This window comes from Ambystoma mexicanum, chromosome 10 (assembly GCF_040938575.1).
Source record: "Ambystoma mexicanum isolate Mex_15411 chromosome 10, UKY_AmexF1_1, whole genome shotgun sequence".
NCBI classification, from domain to species: Eukaryota; Metazoa; Chordata; class Amphibia; order Caudata; family Ambystomatidae; genus Ambystoma; species Ambystoma mexicanum.
Window position 1 is genome coordinate 1,021,625,160 of NC_090932.1, and position 15,082 is coordinate 1,021,640,241.

The 15,082-nt window shown below is 47.8% G+C and overlaps 1 protein-coding gene across 1 annotated transcript in view; it reads right to left on the reverse strand.

Annotated features, from left to right (window-relative positions):
- Positions 1 to 2,274: 2,274 nt before the first annotated feature.
- EIF2B5 (eukaryotic translation initiation factor 2B subunit epsilon) overlaps positions 2,275 to 15,082 on the reverse strand; it is a 900,599-nt gene continuing 887,791 nt past the window's right edge. Inside the window, exons 15-16 of the mRNA XM_069618834.1 lie at positions 5,509 to 5,619; positions 2,275 to 4,951 (exon numbers count right to left, since the gene is read on the reverse strand). Of these exons, the coding sequence (XP_069474935.1) occupies positions 4,904 to 4,951; positions 5,509 to 5,619 (159 nt within the window). The 3' untranslated portion in view covers positions 2,275 to 4,903. The remainder of the gene's footprint in view (positions 4,952 to 5,508; positions 5,620 to 15,082) is intronic.

Consider the following 15,082-nt stretch of genomic DNA (forward strand, 5'->3'; position numbering starts at 1 on the left):
TCAAATTGATACATAAATGTATTTGCGTATGCTGGTGCCATTGTGGTACCCATAGCCGTGCCGGAAGTTTGAATATAAAATTCTTTGTATTCAAAGAGTTCATTGAAATAAAGGAAAGAAGTGACAAGATAAATTCTTTTACGGCTCCTATCTCTTCTTCCTGTAAAAGGAGCCACTCGACGGCTTCTTGTCCCAGATCGTGGGGGATACTTGTGTAGAGGTTTACCACATCTATGGTGAAAAGGATGTCATGTTCTGTCAGTTGAACTTCTTCTATGATGTTAAGAAAGTGTGTGCTATCTTTCACATATGTCGATGTTTTCTGTATTATGGGTTTAAGAAAGAAGTCAATATATGTCCCTAGTGGTTGCAGTATCCTGCCTGTCACTGCTACTATTGGTCTTCCCGGTGGGTTGATTAGACTCTTATGGATTTTGGGCAACAAATAGAAATGAGGTATGTTGGGTTTCAAATTAAGTAAAAATGCCTTAGTTTTGCTTGTGATCATCTCTCTTTCCTCTGCTTTTATGAGGAGTTCATCCAAATCTTTTAGTATTTCCATAGTCAGGTCGTGATCTATTTTTGAGTAAACATTATGATTATCCAGTTGTCTCTTGCATTCTTTTTCGTAATCTGAGGTGTTTAATAACACTAATGCACCACCTTTATCGGTTGGTCTTATAGTGATCGTTTCATCAGAATATAGATTTTGAACAATTGACATCTCTCCCCTACTGAGGTTCCTGTTCTTTGGTGCTCCATATTTGATTTTTTTTAGGTCTGCTGTAACCATTTTCTCAAAGATATCTATTGCTGGAACACTAATTGGTGGAGAAAACGTGCTCTTTGGTTTGAATTCAACTAAGTCTGGTGGTTCTGGTGTAAAGTCACTATTCTCCATTTCTGCGAAAAAAACTTTGAGTTTTAGCTTTCTGGTCAATTTGTGTAGCTCCACTTTTGTATTGAAAAAATTGGTGTGATAAATCGGTACAAATTTTAGACCTTTTTGTAGAACATCTTCCTCCTGTTTTGTAAGTATTCTGTTTGAGATATTCACTACTAAGTTGTTCGTGCTTGGAGTCTTGTTTGTACTCCGGGGCCCTTTGCTCGTTCGTTTCTTCCTTGCTGGTTGTCTAAAAAAGACGTTTGGCGTGATGGTGCACTAGTACTGGGAGTAGCCCCACTAGAGGCACTTCCTCCTTCTGCTCTTTGGTGCTCGGTTGGTGCAGACTGTTCGTCTCTATTGGAGTCTGTATTTGAGCTGCTGTTCTCCGAGTTAGGATTGCGTGATCTTTGAGGTTGATTTTGAAATGTGTCTGCCCAAGTGTAGACTTCATCTCGTAGATAGTCAAACGTATCCCTTCTGAATTTTCTTATTTTTCTTGCTTCTAAATCTGTTTTATATCCCTCTAGTTTTGAGTTAATGTCCACGAGTATTTCTTCTAATGACTCCTTACTTTTAAGAACTGTGTGAATTTACAGTCTCTGGAACAAGAGATACAAACTTTATCTGCAGAAATCACAGTACTTACAAGTAGGGAGTCATTAGAAGAAATACTCGTGGACATTAACTCAAGCCCCGGGCTCGAGTGGAAGTCGCCTGGAACCCACGGGTGGTCACTCCGTAGCTCTGCGGCCGCTGCAGCTGCACCTGTGTATATCTCCGTCGGTTCGGGGTCCACGCGCTCCGTTTTCACAGGGTGTCTTCTACGAACCTCCCCCCGTGATATTCTGCAACCGTACGTCTGCCAATTCAGAACTGGAAGGATTTATAGATGAAGGGATTTCGATCAAGCCGAAGCTCTCCACCTAGGTGGCCATCTCAGATGTGCGCAACAGCGCCCCCCTGGCAGGTTAGTATTTAAGAATACCCTCATTGTAAAGCAGGGCATGTATTGTACAAAAGAAGAGTGCTCCACCCAAACCAGAGATTTTTACAGCTCCACCACTTAAACAAGTGATTCATACATCATGTTGAGAGTTGCTGGTGCATTTTAAACAAACTAACTTGTGTGATTGGGACCTCCATGGAACACTTAAAAACACTTGGCCCCACATGGAGGAACTTTGAGGGAAGAGGTAGCTTTGTGAAGTCTTATGTCTGCCACTCCTTCAGGTATGCTTCCATCTACAGTAGTTGAAATTATTTAAAAACGTTTATCTCCAGTTGTTTGATCAGTACACACAACATGGTTTACCCATTTGTGCTGTGATGCAATAGAATAGATAACGTACAACTCTAGATGTTCAACAAATATTATGCTCTCGGAACAGTTTGATTACAAACAATTTATTTTTGATTGTACATCTCTTTTCCTGCAAGGGAGAGGATGTTGCATGGATGCAATTTTATAGTAAATCAGACAGTTACTTTACATTTCAAAACTAGGGAAAGTCCTTTTTCACATTTGCAGAGATGGTGTGTTTTTACCTGGCTAAAACAAAACGGTGTTCAGCAAACCAATGGATTATTGCAGTTTTGCCAAACTACTTGGAATATTCTGTGCTAAATAGTACACTTGTTTTTGGCTACCGAGAATCTAACCACCTTCCAGAATAAGAAACGACTTCATGGTATTGCCATACCAAAGAGTAAACTGTCTACTCCAATGTTTACAGACTTGGTTTGCTCAACTAAGAATAATCTACAGATTCCTTAAGGAATTGGTTAATTTTGCTTAAGAGTTGAAGAAAAGAAAACCTGACTTTCCCATTGAACCACGTGCAGCCATAGTCAAATGCACTAAGCTGTGGATGCAACCAACCATCCACTATCCAAGGATAAGCTGGAGATTTCTTGAAGGTAAAGCTAAAAAAATACAACAAAATAAACACATTGAAAAAACCTCAAGATGTGGAGAGCATGATGCAGATTGAAGGTTATATGCAGGACACAGGCTGCAACATACTTTCCAGAATCCACATACAATGATTAACATCATGTACTGGGGAGAACTGGAAAAGATTTAGGATCAGAGCAGTTTCTGCATTGATTTCTCTTTTGAAGTTTCCGGTCCTGAATTAAACCTACTTGCCTTCCAAAGCAAAGGATTTTAAATCTTTCTACGATTTATAAAAAAGAAAAAAAAAAAGAACAATGCCTTCACTCTGCATAGACAATTACTATACAAACATTCCTTTTTCATTTATATCCTGAAATAAATATTTGTATACAAATACAATTCAAATATACTTTTTTGGCAGAATTTATTGTCCCTCCGAAGGTCTGTGAATATGGTGAAAGTGGGTAAATGATGGACACCTCCAATTGCACAGTGGTGAAACACAGCAGTTATTTCTAAACCATGAAAACCATTTCTATGGAGTGGTATCAATCATGAGGTTTTACATTAAGGTAGTGATGCCATCGCTGCACAGTAAATTGTGAAGAAGTGGAAGTGCAAGGGAGGGGCGTTGGTCATGCAATCACTGTACGCATGCCATGAAAAACAGACAAATCCAGGACCAACCATCTTTTTGGTTGTTGTTACTGTTGCTTGTCACTATGGCGTGAAGTGGTCATGGGGAGAGATTTATTATACTTTCCTTCTGGATGGCTATCCTCAGACACCACTCCTGCATGCCTTCTGAAGGGTCTCCCGATTGTGCAGGTTGCATGGCGGACATATAGGAAGCACCTGAGAGATTTGATTCCACGCCCACTGGATTAGTGGCCTTTCAGCAGGCATGGACAGCAAGCTGGGTACAAGGCCAACACCCAGTCTTAAAACCACTCTACTGAGGAAACACCAGCATAATCACCTTGTGGTGAAAGGCTCATCAAGGCCTGTTACCAAAGACTTGGAAAACCTGCAATATGGATTGTACCTCATATTATCCCACTTTCCTCTGTTTGCCCCATTCATTTCCAAACCAATATTTGCCAATTTAAAAATTATATTTTTTTAATGTTGTTTTTCACTACATCACACTATATAAGTGCTGTTATTTTGAGGTTCATATCTTTAAAATTCCAATTAAAATTCTCCATCATTCGAGTGTCATAATTATTGATAACTTTCAGGTAACGCCCCACAGGTCGGGAGGATTTGGAAACACTTTCAAAAAATGTAAAACTAAACCAGAGAAGAGAGCAGGTATTTCACTCCTCGCACAAGGCAGACATTTAATTCCTCATTCATGGTGGGGAAAGTACTGTATCTTGGAACAAAGGAGTTGGGGCATTAACTGATCGTGGAGAAGGAAGCAGTGGTGCACTATTCTTAAGGCAATGGGAGCTTGACTTCACAGGATCATAGGGCGAGCGGTAAGAGTGGGGATAGGCTTCAATGGCAATGATAATGGGTCACATTACACAAGCACACTAGTGCTTAGTTGGTGTCTGTCTACCATGGAACGACAAGAACAATGTTTAAATGGCTACCATGACCCAGAGCAAATGGAGACCCACTTTGCATCTCTTTTAAGCCCTTGTGAAATCTCGACACTAAGCAATTAAATTGACTGACACTTTTCTAACCAGAAAAGGGGTGGCTTTTGTGTAGAAAACGGATGCACCATCACACTAACAATAAAACATGTTGGTCTATTATTTTGGGAATTATTTTTCTCCCTTTTGTCTTCAGTGCCTTGATTGATTGAAACTGTTGCAAGTAACAGGGAGTAGAATGCCCTTAATATTATGACTGCATATACTCTAAAGTCACAGAAGTCCTCAAAACACTTATTTTCGGCTTCCTCTTTCAGGAGCTGTGCAAGTAAACTCATAAGAGCCACATCAAACCCTGCAGTCGTCTCAGTGTATGTCTCACTGTCCACAATGATGAAGATGCATGGTCCCACGTTCGACAACGTATCCATGCCATAATTTGGCTGCTTGGCTCCCAAGTCTCAGCATCAAAAACAGTGATCACCAAATCTTCTACAAATCTGCAGTTGTCAATCAATCCTCCTCCTCCGCTTCCTGTAGCCACTGGATAAACCTCTGAAGCTATGGGGGGGAAAAAAAGGTACACATTAATTCTTCAAAAAACAAGCCATCTGAATTTCACATCTATTCATTGCACACTTTTTCTGATTTTAGCTGTATCGCAGAATGCCACTCTTGCCTTTACATTTTGAGCCAAAATGCACATATGTTCGCCTCGTGATAGGGCCAGGTCGGGCCACAAAGCTAGTCTCCACCATGTTGAAAGGGAAATTATTGTAATGAATGGAGCCACTTTTTTCAAACCGTATTTTCTCACTTGCTGGTATACATGGGTCTGAAAGGATCCAATTCATAAAAGTATGATTCGGCTATATGACATGTTTGCATTTTCCATGATGGTAAATTGTATTTCACGGTCCGTAAAACTAGTCTCTCATTAGTGTATGCCAGCGTTTGAGCAGGGTAACATGTTTAAGATTAGAGAACAATAATCTTCCAAACTCTCAAACCCTCTGCTTGTATATCGTGGATAAGAAATGTATTTTTTAGCTGTATAGTGCAGTTTGTATGGTAGGGCACACTCTGGCCCATTCATGAGAATCTTATGGCAAACTTACCGCCTTTCTTTTGCGAAGCAGCTTCCCTTGCTCAGAGGCGTATACTTGTGAAAACCAGTGCATAATCATCTCCTCTGCAAGGATTTCAAGGTTGTAAAAAGTCATTAGCACCTGTAAAAAAATAAAAGGAACAGCAAACTTATTTTAAACAACCCAATGGAATACCGCAGCAACTTCATTAGTACTGCAAGCAAGCCAGGCTCTAACACTGCTGTGTGCCCACACTTTGGAACTGCATTTAAACATACATTGGCACGCTTACATCACTCCTGCTATTCAGATAAGAACTATAGACCCTGCTTTTCAAGCAATTTATCAAACTGCATGGTGATTCAAGTAACACTGGGCAGCCTGGTAATGACGAGCTCAATTTCTTTCTAACTTGGTTCAAGCTATGCAATTGTCTTCTATACAAACATAATGGTTGTAAGTGGCTTGCTCATGTGACCTTAATTTGAATTTCTGGCAAACAGGAAAAGCAACCCATTGTTGGTCACAGTTCTGCAAAGCTGATCCCCAGCAAATTTAGATGAGGAGGGATCAGCTTTGCATAAATGAAAACATCCACTAACCAAAGGTAAGCTGAAACACAGCTCTGTCACTGCTACAGCATCCTAAGTCAGGCAAAACAATATCTAGCAACCATATGGATAGATAACCAAGTAGCTGCTCTACATATTTCCTGGATTAACACACCAATAAAGTTGCAGCTGGCAAACCTCTCATGAAATGTGTCCCAGTCTGTTAAGGTAGAGTCTTGTGGGCTATCCATGAAGCCCCATACACGGTACAATCCACCTGTATATGATCGATTTAGAAACTGTCCCACTGCGTCCACCCTTCAGAAGTGTGTCAATGCACAACAAAATGTCTGTCCACCAGATACTGACAAGCTCTAGAAAGGTCATGGCTGAATTTCCTTTCAGGATCTACCCCATACAATCTCTACATAGCCTTGGACTAATACAGAGGGGAGGGAGGAAGAGAGAAATCAACAGTAAGGAACAAGTTACTTACCTGTAACTGTTGTTCTCCAGCATGGGTCTGGCATGGATTCACATGCTCATGAATATTCCCCGTCGTCAGGCTGGGAATCCCCGGTAAAGAAAAAACCAGTATCAGTTTCGTTTCTGATCTGTCTTTCGTAGTAGTAACCAATCACTGATCTCTGCGTCATACTGACCACAGCCAATGACTGCCCTCTACCTAAGCCCCGCCTCTGGCAGCCATCTTCAGATTTGGAAGCACGTGAAGTGGCAGTATGACCAAGTGAAGAGCCGCAGAGGGGTAGGCGGGAGGGTTCGCATGTGAATCCATGCCAGACCCATGCTGGAGAACAACAGTTACAGGTAAGTAACTTGTTCCTTCTCCAGCATGGGGTCTGGCATGGATTCACATGCTCAAAAGAATACATAGCAGTACCCACATGCACAACCACGGGAGGTGGCAAAGGCTCAACATTAAGCATCACATCAAACTCAACATTAAGCAATCTTACCTCCTCACCAGGCTCACCTCAGGCGAACAGGTTGCGCAGCACTGCTTGGCCGACCCTGGACTCCTCCCTGGAATCCCGATCGACGCAGTAGAATTTCGTGAAGGTGTGCGTCAACCTCCACGTAGCATCCCTGCAAATGTCCAGCAGGGGCACACCAGATAGGAACGCCGTGGTAGCTGCGATCGCTCTGGTGGAATGTGCTCTCGGACGGCCAGGCAGCGGTCGGTTTGCCAACCGGTGACAGAGCCTTCCCATGATTGACAGGTCCAAAGTTCACAAAGAGTTGTGACGTCTTCCGAAAACACTTCGTGCGGTCCACGTAGAACTTCAGCGCTCTAGCCACATCCAGCGAGTGCAAAGTCCTCTCAGCCGGCGACGAAGGTGACGGGAAAAACACAGGCAACACCAAGGGTTTGTTGAGGTGGAAGTCCGACGGCACCTTGGGCATGAAGGAGGGGTGCGTCCTGAGCACCACCCTCGTGTCGTGAAAAGTGAAGTACGGGGCCTTGCAGCAAAGGGCCTGGATCTCTCCCACCCGTCGTGCGGAGGTGATGGCCACAAGAAACACCGTTTTCCACGACAGGAACTTCAACGGGGCCGAGTGCAGAGGCTCGAACGCAGGTCCCATGAGCTTGGTCAGCACCACGTTGAGCTCCCACGCCGGGGCCGGAGCCTTCACCGGCGGGAACGATCTGAACAGTCCCTTCATGAACTCTTTCACCAGACGAGACCACAGAGACGTCCGCCCCGTGGTTCTGGTGTATCGGGAGATCGCAGCAAGATGAATCTTGGTGGACGCGTGTGCCAATCCAGCTTTGGCCAGCGTCAACAGGTATGGCAGTACTTGGGGAGCCGTAATCCTTAGAGGGTTAATCTTCTGTGCGTGGCACCAGACAGAGAACCTCTTCCATTTGTGTCCGTAGCATTTAAGAGTCGAGGACGCCCTGGCCTTTGCAAGAACCTCTCTGCAGTCGGCCGGTATGTCGTATCCTCCAAACTCTAGCGCTGCAGGAGCCAGGCCTGCAAGTTCAGCGACTTCGGGTCGTGGTGGAGGATGGCGCCTCCTTCCCTGGATAGCAGATCCGCGTCCACTGGCAGGTTGATTGTCGGGGACGCTGACAAGTCCAGAAGGTCCGGGAACCATATCTGCCTCGGCCACGCAGGTGCGACGAGGATCATCCTGCACCGTGACCTCTTGAGCTGGTTGACAGTGCGTCTTGCGCGGGTACCAGGTGGGACTTGGCGTAGTTTATGGAGAATCCCAGGTCCGTGAGAAGTTGGACGGTCCTTGCCGTGTGCTCCACGGCGAGCTCCCTCGTCTTGGCTCGGATGAGCCAGTCGTCCAGGTAGGGGTAGACGTGGATCCCCTCTCGGCGCAGCTGCGCCGCCACCGGAGCGAGGCACTTGGTGAACACCCTGGGTGCCGACCGTAGACCGAAGGGAAGGGCTCTGAACTGATAGTGACGCCCTTGGACCACAAACCTGAGAAATTTTCGGTACCCCTTTAGGATGGGAATATGGAAGTAGGCATCCTCCAAATCCAACGATGACAGGAAGTCGCCCTCCTCCAGCTGACCCAGGACCTGCTGGAGGGTGACCATACGGAACTTCTGTGCCTTGATGAACTTGTTCAGCCGTCGTAGGTCTAGGATGGGGCGCCATCCTCCCGTCTTCTTCACGAGGAAGTATCTTGAGTAAACTCTGGAGCCCCGAAGCCTCTTTGGGACGAGTTCGATGGTGCCCTTCCTGAGCATCGCCTTTACCTCCCGGAGAAGCTGAGAAACGTGAAGCTCCTTCCTGGCCACAGGGGGGACGCGCGGGCTCCTTCTTTGAAACTCGAGCGCGTGGCCCTGGGCTAGGGCGTCCAGCACCCAACGGTCGGTGGAGATGGACTCCCACACGCTGACGAAGCTCGCCAGCCGGCCTCCCACCGGGGTGCTTCGGTGGGGGCCCGACCCCACGGCCGGTTCAATCCTGCTTAGACGAGGCTTTGCCGCCTTGACCTCCTTGGCGACGACGGCGGGGTCCGCCTGACTTGCCTCGTCCCCTGTAAGCTTCCTGAGACGACTAACGGGCCGCTTGACGGTAGGTGGAAAATCCGCCGCCGGAACCTTTGGAGGCGCCCTTGCCTCCGCCGCTCCGAAAGGGCGGCCGCTGTTGCTGGAGAACCCCGAGAGCCCGGGCCGTCTCCGTGTCCGCTTAATGGCTTGGAGGGAATCGTCTACTGTTTTCCCAAACAGGTTGTTCCCATCAAACGGCATGTCCAGGACTCTGGTCTGTACGTCTTGACGGGAGTCAGTAGCCTTGAGCCATCCACGCCGCCTAAGGCACACGCCGTTGCCCAACTGGCGAAATCCGGTGTCAGCGATGTCCGTCGCAATCGTGATGGCGTGGTCCGACGCCACCTCACCTTCCTGCAAGATCTCCAGGGCATCCGCCCTCTTGTCGTCCGGTAGGAAGTCCAGCAGAGGAGCCAGTTTGTACCACAGCTCCCTGTCGTACCGGGCTACGATAGCCAAGGCGTTAGCCGCCTTAATCGTCGTTGCTGCAGACGAAATGACCCTGCGTCCCATCGTGTCCAATTTCTTTCCCTCGCCGTCCGGCGGGGAAGTCGACGTGGAGGCCGCACCCCCCCCCCGCTTTCTTCCTGGCCGCCACGGAGACGACGGAGTCCGGGGTAGGCTGTGCCCGGAGGCACAAGGGGGCCGCGTCCGGAACACGGTACTTCTTCTCGTACCGGTCTCTTCTAGCTGGCGTCGTGGATGGGTTCTTGAGGAGGGCGAGGCCCTCATCCCAAATATCGTCCAGTAGAGGTACCGTGAGGACTGTCTTCCTCTTGGCCTCGCGCCGCTGATAAAGGAAACCTTCCTTCTTCTTCTCCTCAGGGCAGAGCTGGAAGAGCTCGGATGCCCTGGCGATCATGGAGTGAAAAGATCCAATCTCGTCGGGTGGGGAAGCCCGCGTGGGAGGAGACGACGGCAGATCCTCGTCTTACACCTCGTCGTCCGTACCCGTCACGGCCGTGTTAGTCCCCGTATCATCCCCTCGAGTCGTGGACGGGGAGGAGGGCTGAACGGGGCGCGACGGCTGAAAAGGAGGTGGAGGGTGAATCCTTTTCTTAGGAGGGGGGCTGCCCGAAGGGCCTGGTTCCGGGTCCCCCGCCGGGAGTGGTTCCTCCACTGGTAACGGCAGTCTCGTCCTTATCTCTGAGCATAAGGACTGTATAGCCAACAAAATGGCCGCTGAGTTGTCTTGCGGCGCTGGCAGAGGGGAATCCGACGGGCGGTCAGGGGCCCCGACAGTACCCTCGGCGATGTCGTCGTCTACTGCGTCGGGATCCCTCCCGACGGGCTGGTCTTCTTCCACGCCAACGCCGTGGCTTAAGACCTCGATCAGTTCTTCCTCAGAGGTTGAGGCCGAATCTACGACGACCCCCTGCCCCCCCTTTTTCTTCTCCGTCGGAGGTTTCACGGGGGTCCTGTCGATGGGCATAAAAGAGGACTCCCTCCGCGGTGGCAGGGAGACTCTGAGCCCCGAGGTCGCCGCCACTGGTGTAGCCTCCACAGGCTGAGCCAGGGCCGCCGCGACTGTCTCGATAGAGGCCTTGGCCGGATGGATTAAGGCTTTCACCACCCTTGGTGCGCTCACCGCCTTCTCCTTGAGGGGGGGGGACATTGCCTCGCTCCCCCTCCACCTTCGAGCTCGACCGGGGTCTCTCCAGGAGCTTCGCCGGGTGCTCGGCCTTCCTCTTACCCGACCCAGAGCGTTGGCTCGTGGTTGATGGTGCCGGGGAATCTGCGCCCTGCCTGGCGCCCGTAGAGCCTGACCGTTCGGCGCTCCCGGTGCCAGCGGACTCGCGGTGCTTGGCCTTATGTTGGACCCCCGTCGCCGGGGCGTCCTCAAAGGTCTTAGAAGACCGCTCGGATTTCTTCCTCTTCCTCTCGCCGGACGCGCTCTTCCCTTCCAGCCAGTTGGCGAGACGTTGATGGCAGTCCTTCATGGTCCGCTCCGACATGTTGCCGCAAAACGCACAGTCCTTCTCCACGTGCGTCTTGTCCTCATGTAGGCAGTAAAGACAAAAGGAGTGTTCGTCTTCCTTAAAGACATTCTGCAGCTGGCATCCAGGGCAGACCCTGAACAGCTTTCCGGGCGTCGAGCTTCCCTTCTCCTGGGCCATGACCGAGATGGGCCTGAGAAACTTCTGGAGTCCTCCAAAAGCGTAGCTCGACGAATCTTCACCCTTGAGGGGCGTAGATGAATCCGACACGGGTCCCCGTTGATCGGATGGAGAGTCGGTGGAGCTTGAGGCTCTTTTGACCGAAAAAAATGAAGTTTTTGAGAAAAAACGTGAAAAAATAGCACTAACGCTCGAGAGCAATAGCACGAGGATCCCAACACATGAACGTGTGGTAAAAATCTGAAGATGGCTGCCAGAGGCGGGGCTTAGGTAGAGGGCAGTCATTGGCTGTGGTCAGTATGACGCAGAGATCAGTGATTGGTTACTACTACGAAAGACAGATCAGAAACGAAACTGATACTGTTTTTTTCTTTATCGAGGATTCCCAGCCTGACGACGGGGAATATTCATGAGCACGTGAATCCATGCCAGACCCCATGCTGGAGAACTGTAGCCCTATGATACTTTTGGCAAAAACGAGGCTTGAAAAACAGTAGGGTCTGTAAGCAGAGAGAGCCTGCAACTTGCTGACGATCCTCGATTATGCGATTGCCACTAAAAAAGGCAGACCTCAATGCAAGAATTGTTAATTCAAAACGTCGCACTGACTGAAAATGTAAAGTCATCAACTGACCAAACACCATGCTCATATCCTACTGAACCTGTAAATAAAGCTGTAAGCACATACAGGGCTCCAGATAAGATTGTGAAGATGGATATTTACGCTCCATTTTTTAAAGGTGGAGTAAAATGAGTTTAAGGGAAAAGGGAGTATAATGAGTTTAAGCAAGTAAAATGCTAATTACCGTTCTCTAGTGGTCATTTTACAATAAAGTGCAAAATATTTCAACTCTAAAACAAATCTCTTTGCATCTAGTAGTTCATGTACACTAAGGATACATTGTCCTAAATTTCCTTTTCAGATCGGACAGTAATATTAGAGCCCCTTCCTCTGGCACTGCTCTGCTGCCACCACTGATCTGAACATAGCCAGAAAGTGGTTTGGGTGGAATTAGTGAGTAAAATGGGCTGGTACCCCACTTATCTTTATGTGTGGACAGAAACAGACATTTTAAAGAAATTGCATCACAATATGTTTTATGAAGAAATGTAACCTATCCCCTTCTCCTACAAAATCACCTTTTATGTTTGACACTTCAAAGCCTTCCTTAATCAGTGAGGGTGTGTTAGGTAAGATTTTAATTTCAGTGATGCATCTTTCCTAACCTGTGTCCAAGACTTTTGCTGGACTTTGTGATTATTCTTCCCCTATTACTAGGTGAGTGGAATCTTTTTCCCCACACTCACCTAGTCTTTTGATCTTTATGGGTGACCCTTTTATGTCTCTCCATAGTGTGTGGTTGGAGTTATAGTTTCCTATAACTTTTGGGCTCAGACTCGGTTGCCCCTTTGTGCTTCCCTTGTTAATTTTGCTTATTACCTATTGAGCGAACTACTGTTCCCAAGAAGTAAAGTGGGATTCTCATCCCCTTTACATTGATTTTAGTGAGCCAGCACACCCCACCTTATGGGGAGTGCTGGGGGATACAATGTATCCCCTTTCTTACTTACCTGGTAACATTTGTTACAATTGCAAGTTTACTTGAATGGCTGGTGGCAGTGGTTTTACTTTTATGATTTAGTCATTACTCTCTGTGATGCTGGAAATGCATTGAGGGACAGGGCCTTCGTATCCTTGTCCTTTACTGTTTGTTATCGTGTGTTCTGTCGTGTTTTCCGCACAGGAGTGCCTGTGGGACTCCTGGCGGTGCAGCTCTCCTTTGGTTTGGTGTACAGACCCATAGGATACCCTTCTGGCACCCATGGGTGGGGGTACACCAGCCCCTAATATATGTTTTTGGGTACCTGTGTGTGACCCACAGAGCGGGGTACAGGCTTGTGGCAGCTCCGTGCTGAATTGACTGGCGCCCTGGGCGTCCTCCATTTTGGGATGCCCAGGCCCCGTCATTGGAATCGGTAGATTCCTGATGGAGACAAGATGGCCCCCCGTGGCCTCTTGCCTTCCATCGCCTGTTGCCTTGATCTTGCCCAAGTCCTGGGAAGCCCTGACTCTGTCCCTTCCCCCTGACTGGCTGTTGGGTGGAAGTTCCATATATGGTAGTGTGGGTGTGGGGAAGTGCCGACCAGACTGGCTGGAGACTTCCCAACGACCGTATGTTGTGGGTACACCTGTGGGTGGGACCTGGGTGAATGGAGTGTGTGACAACACACTCTAAACGATTTGTCACATACGGTCGTTGGGAAGTCTCCAGCCAGTCTGGTCGGCACTTCCCCACGATACCATATATGGAGCTTCCACCCAACAGCCAGTCAGGGGGAAGGGACAGAGTCAGGGCTTCCCGGGACTTGGGCATGATCAAGGCAACAGGCGATGGAAGGCAAGAGGCCACGGGGGGCCTCTGGTATCTGGTATCTGGTGTTTGACACAATGACAGACAGCCCTGGCCGAAACTGGAATGAAAGCCTTATTTAGTGTTGAATGGCGTGGTACTTGTACGAATCCACATTATGTGTTATGAGTGTCTGGATGGAGAAGAATGACCTGAATGCACCGTGTGCCTGATTGGCTTACTGCTGAATGCCCTTCGAAGTGATTGGCTGCCTGAGTGTTACCCAGTAGAATGAATGGGAGATCAACAGTATATCTTTTGACGACCCGTGACTCCTGCCTTAAAGGGAGGGCACCCAAGAAGGGCTTTCGATTCCCCGACGAGGAACGCTACAACGCCAGGTACTTTGGGGTTGCTGAACTATTGGGAAGACTCTTGTGAACAATATATGGACTGGGCTCTGATATATCTTTATTCTACAGGTTGTCCAGGTGGGTGTATCTCCACACAGAGCTGTGTCTAATGGTAGGGGCCAGTATTCTGCCAACAGTTCTAATCAACTGTTTTCCTCTTGTATCCATTGTTGGTTTCCTTTACAAACTGATTTGTGTGACATTGAACCGTACAGTTGATGCACTTTAAAGAGATTGAATAGTAATTGTGGTACCACGTAGAACTGTATATTTGCCATTATAGATAACCGAGTACAAAGTGAGTTATCGTGATATTGTACATAACCTTGAATATTAATTATATAAAGACTGTTAACTAATACAGTGTGCAGACATTCCTTTGTGGGTGCTTTGGGACTACACTGTACTTATAAACCAGCCTGCATCACCTCTTGAGAAGCTGGGCCTTGATTGCTCGCCCACATTTACCAATAGAGAATCTTGGCTGGGGTCCTCTGTGCCTCTCCTCTCCATATAGATAGCAGAAGTACAGACACCCCCTCCAGTCTTTACACTCGCAGGCTGTCAAATCAGCCTAAGTAATGCACAGGAGGAACACCATTCTAGAATCTTGGGCTCCTTTGTTCGCCATTTCTCATTTGCTTATTTCCTAGGTCGTCTTCTGCCATTCTAGGTGGGAACAACCTCGGTTGAAGTTTTGTCTTTGGCAGGAATCCTTTGTATTCTCTGCAGAGGCTCCAGAGTGTCTGAGAAGGCAAAAAGAGACAGAGTCGTCCAAAACTCTGCAGCCTTTTGTCTTTCTACTTGCCTGAAAGGAACCAGTTCCCACTGTGGGGCTAGCTGTCCTGATTTCACAGCCAGACCATCCCTTTCTGTAAAATGCAGGGAGAGTTTGCAGAAGTTGTGCTGTAGTACCTGATAAAGACTCAGATTCTGGAAGTTGCTGACAAGTTGACCACTGCAGTGGAATCCTATAAGGAAGATGAAGAAAAGACATCTGCAGTGATTTCAAGTGACCGAAGAGCCTGCTGTGTAACCGGAGCCTGATGCAACCCTTCCTCCTATCGACCTGGGAGTCTCGAATGAGACTCCTACCCAGAGGCTGGTGAGATTCACTAGTCTCAAGAAGTCCTGC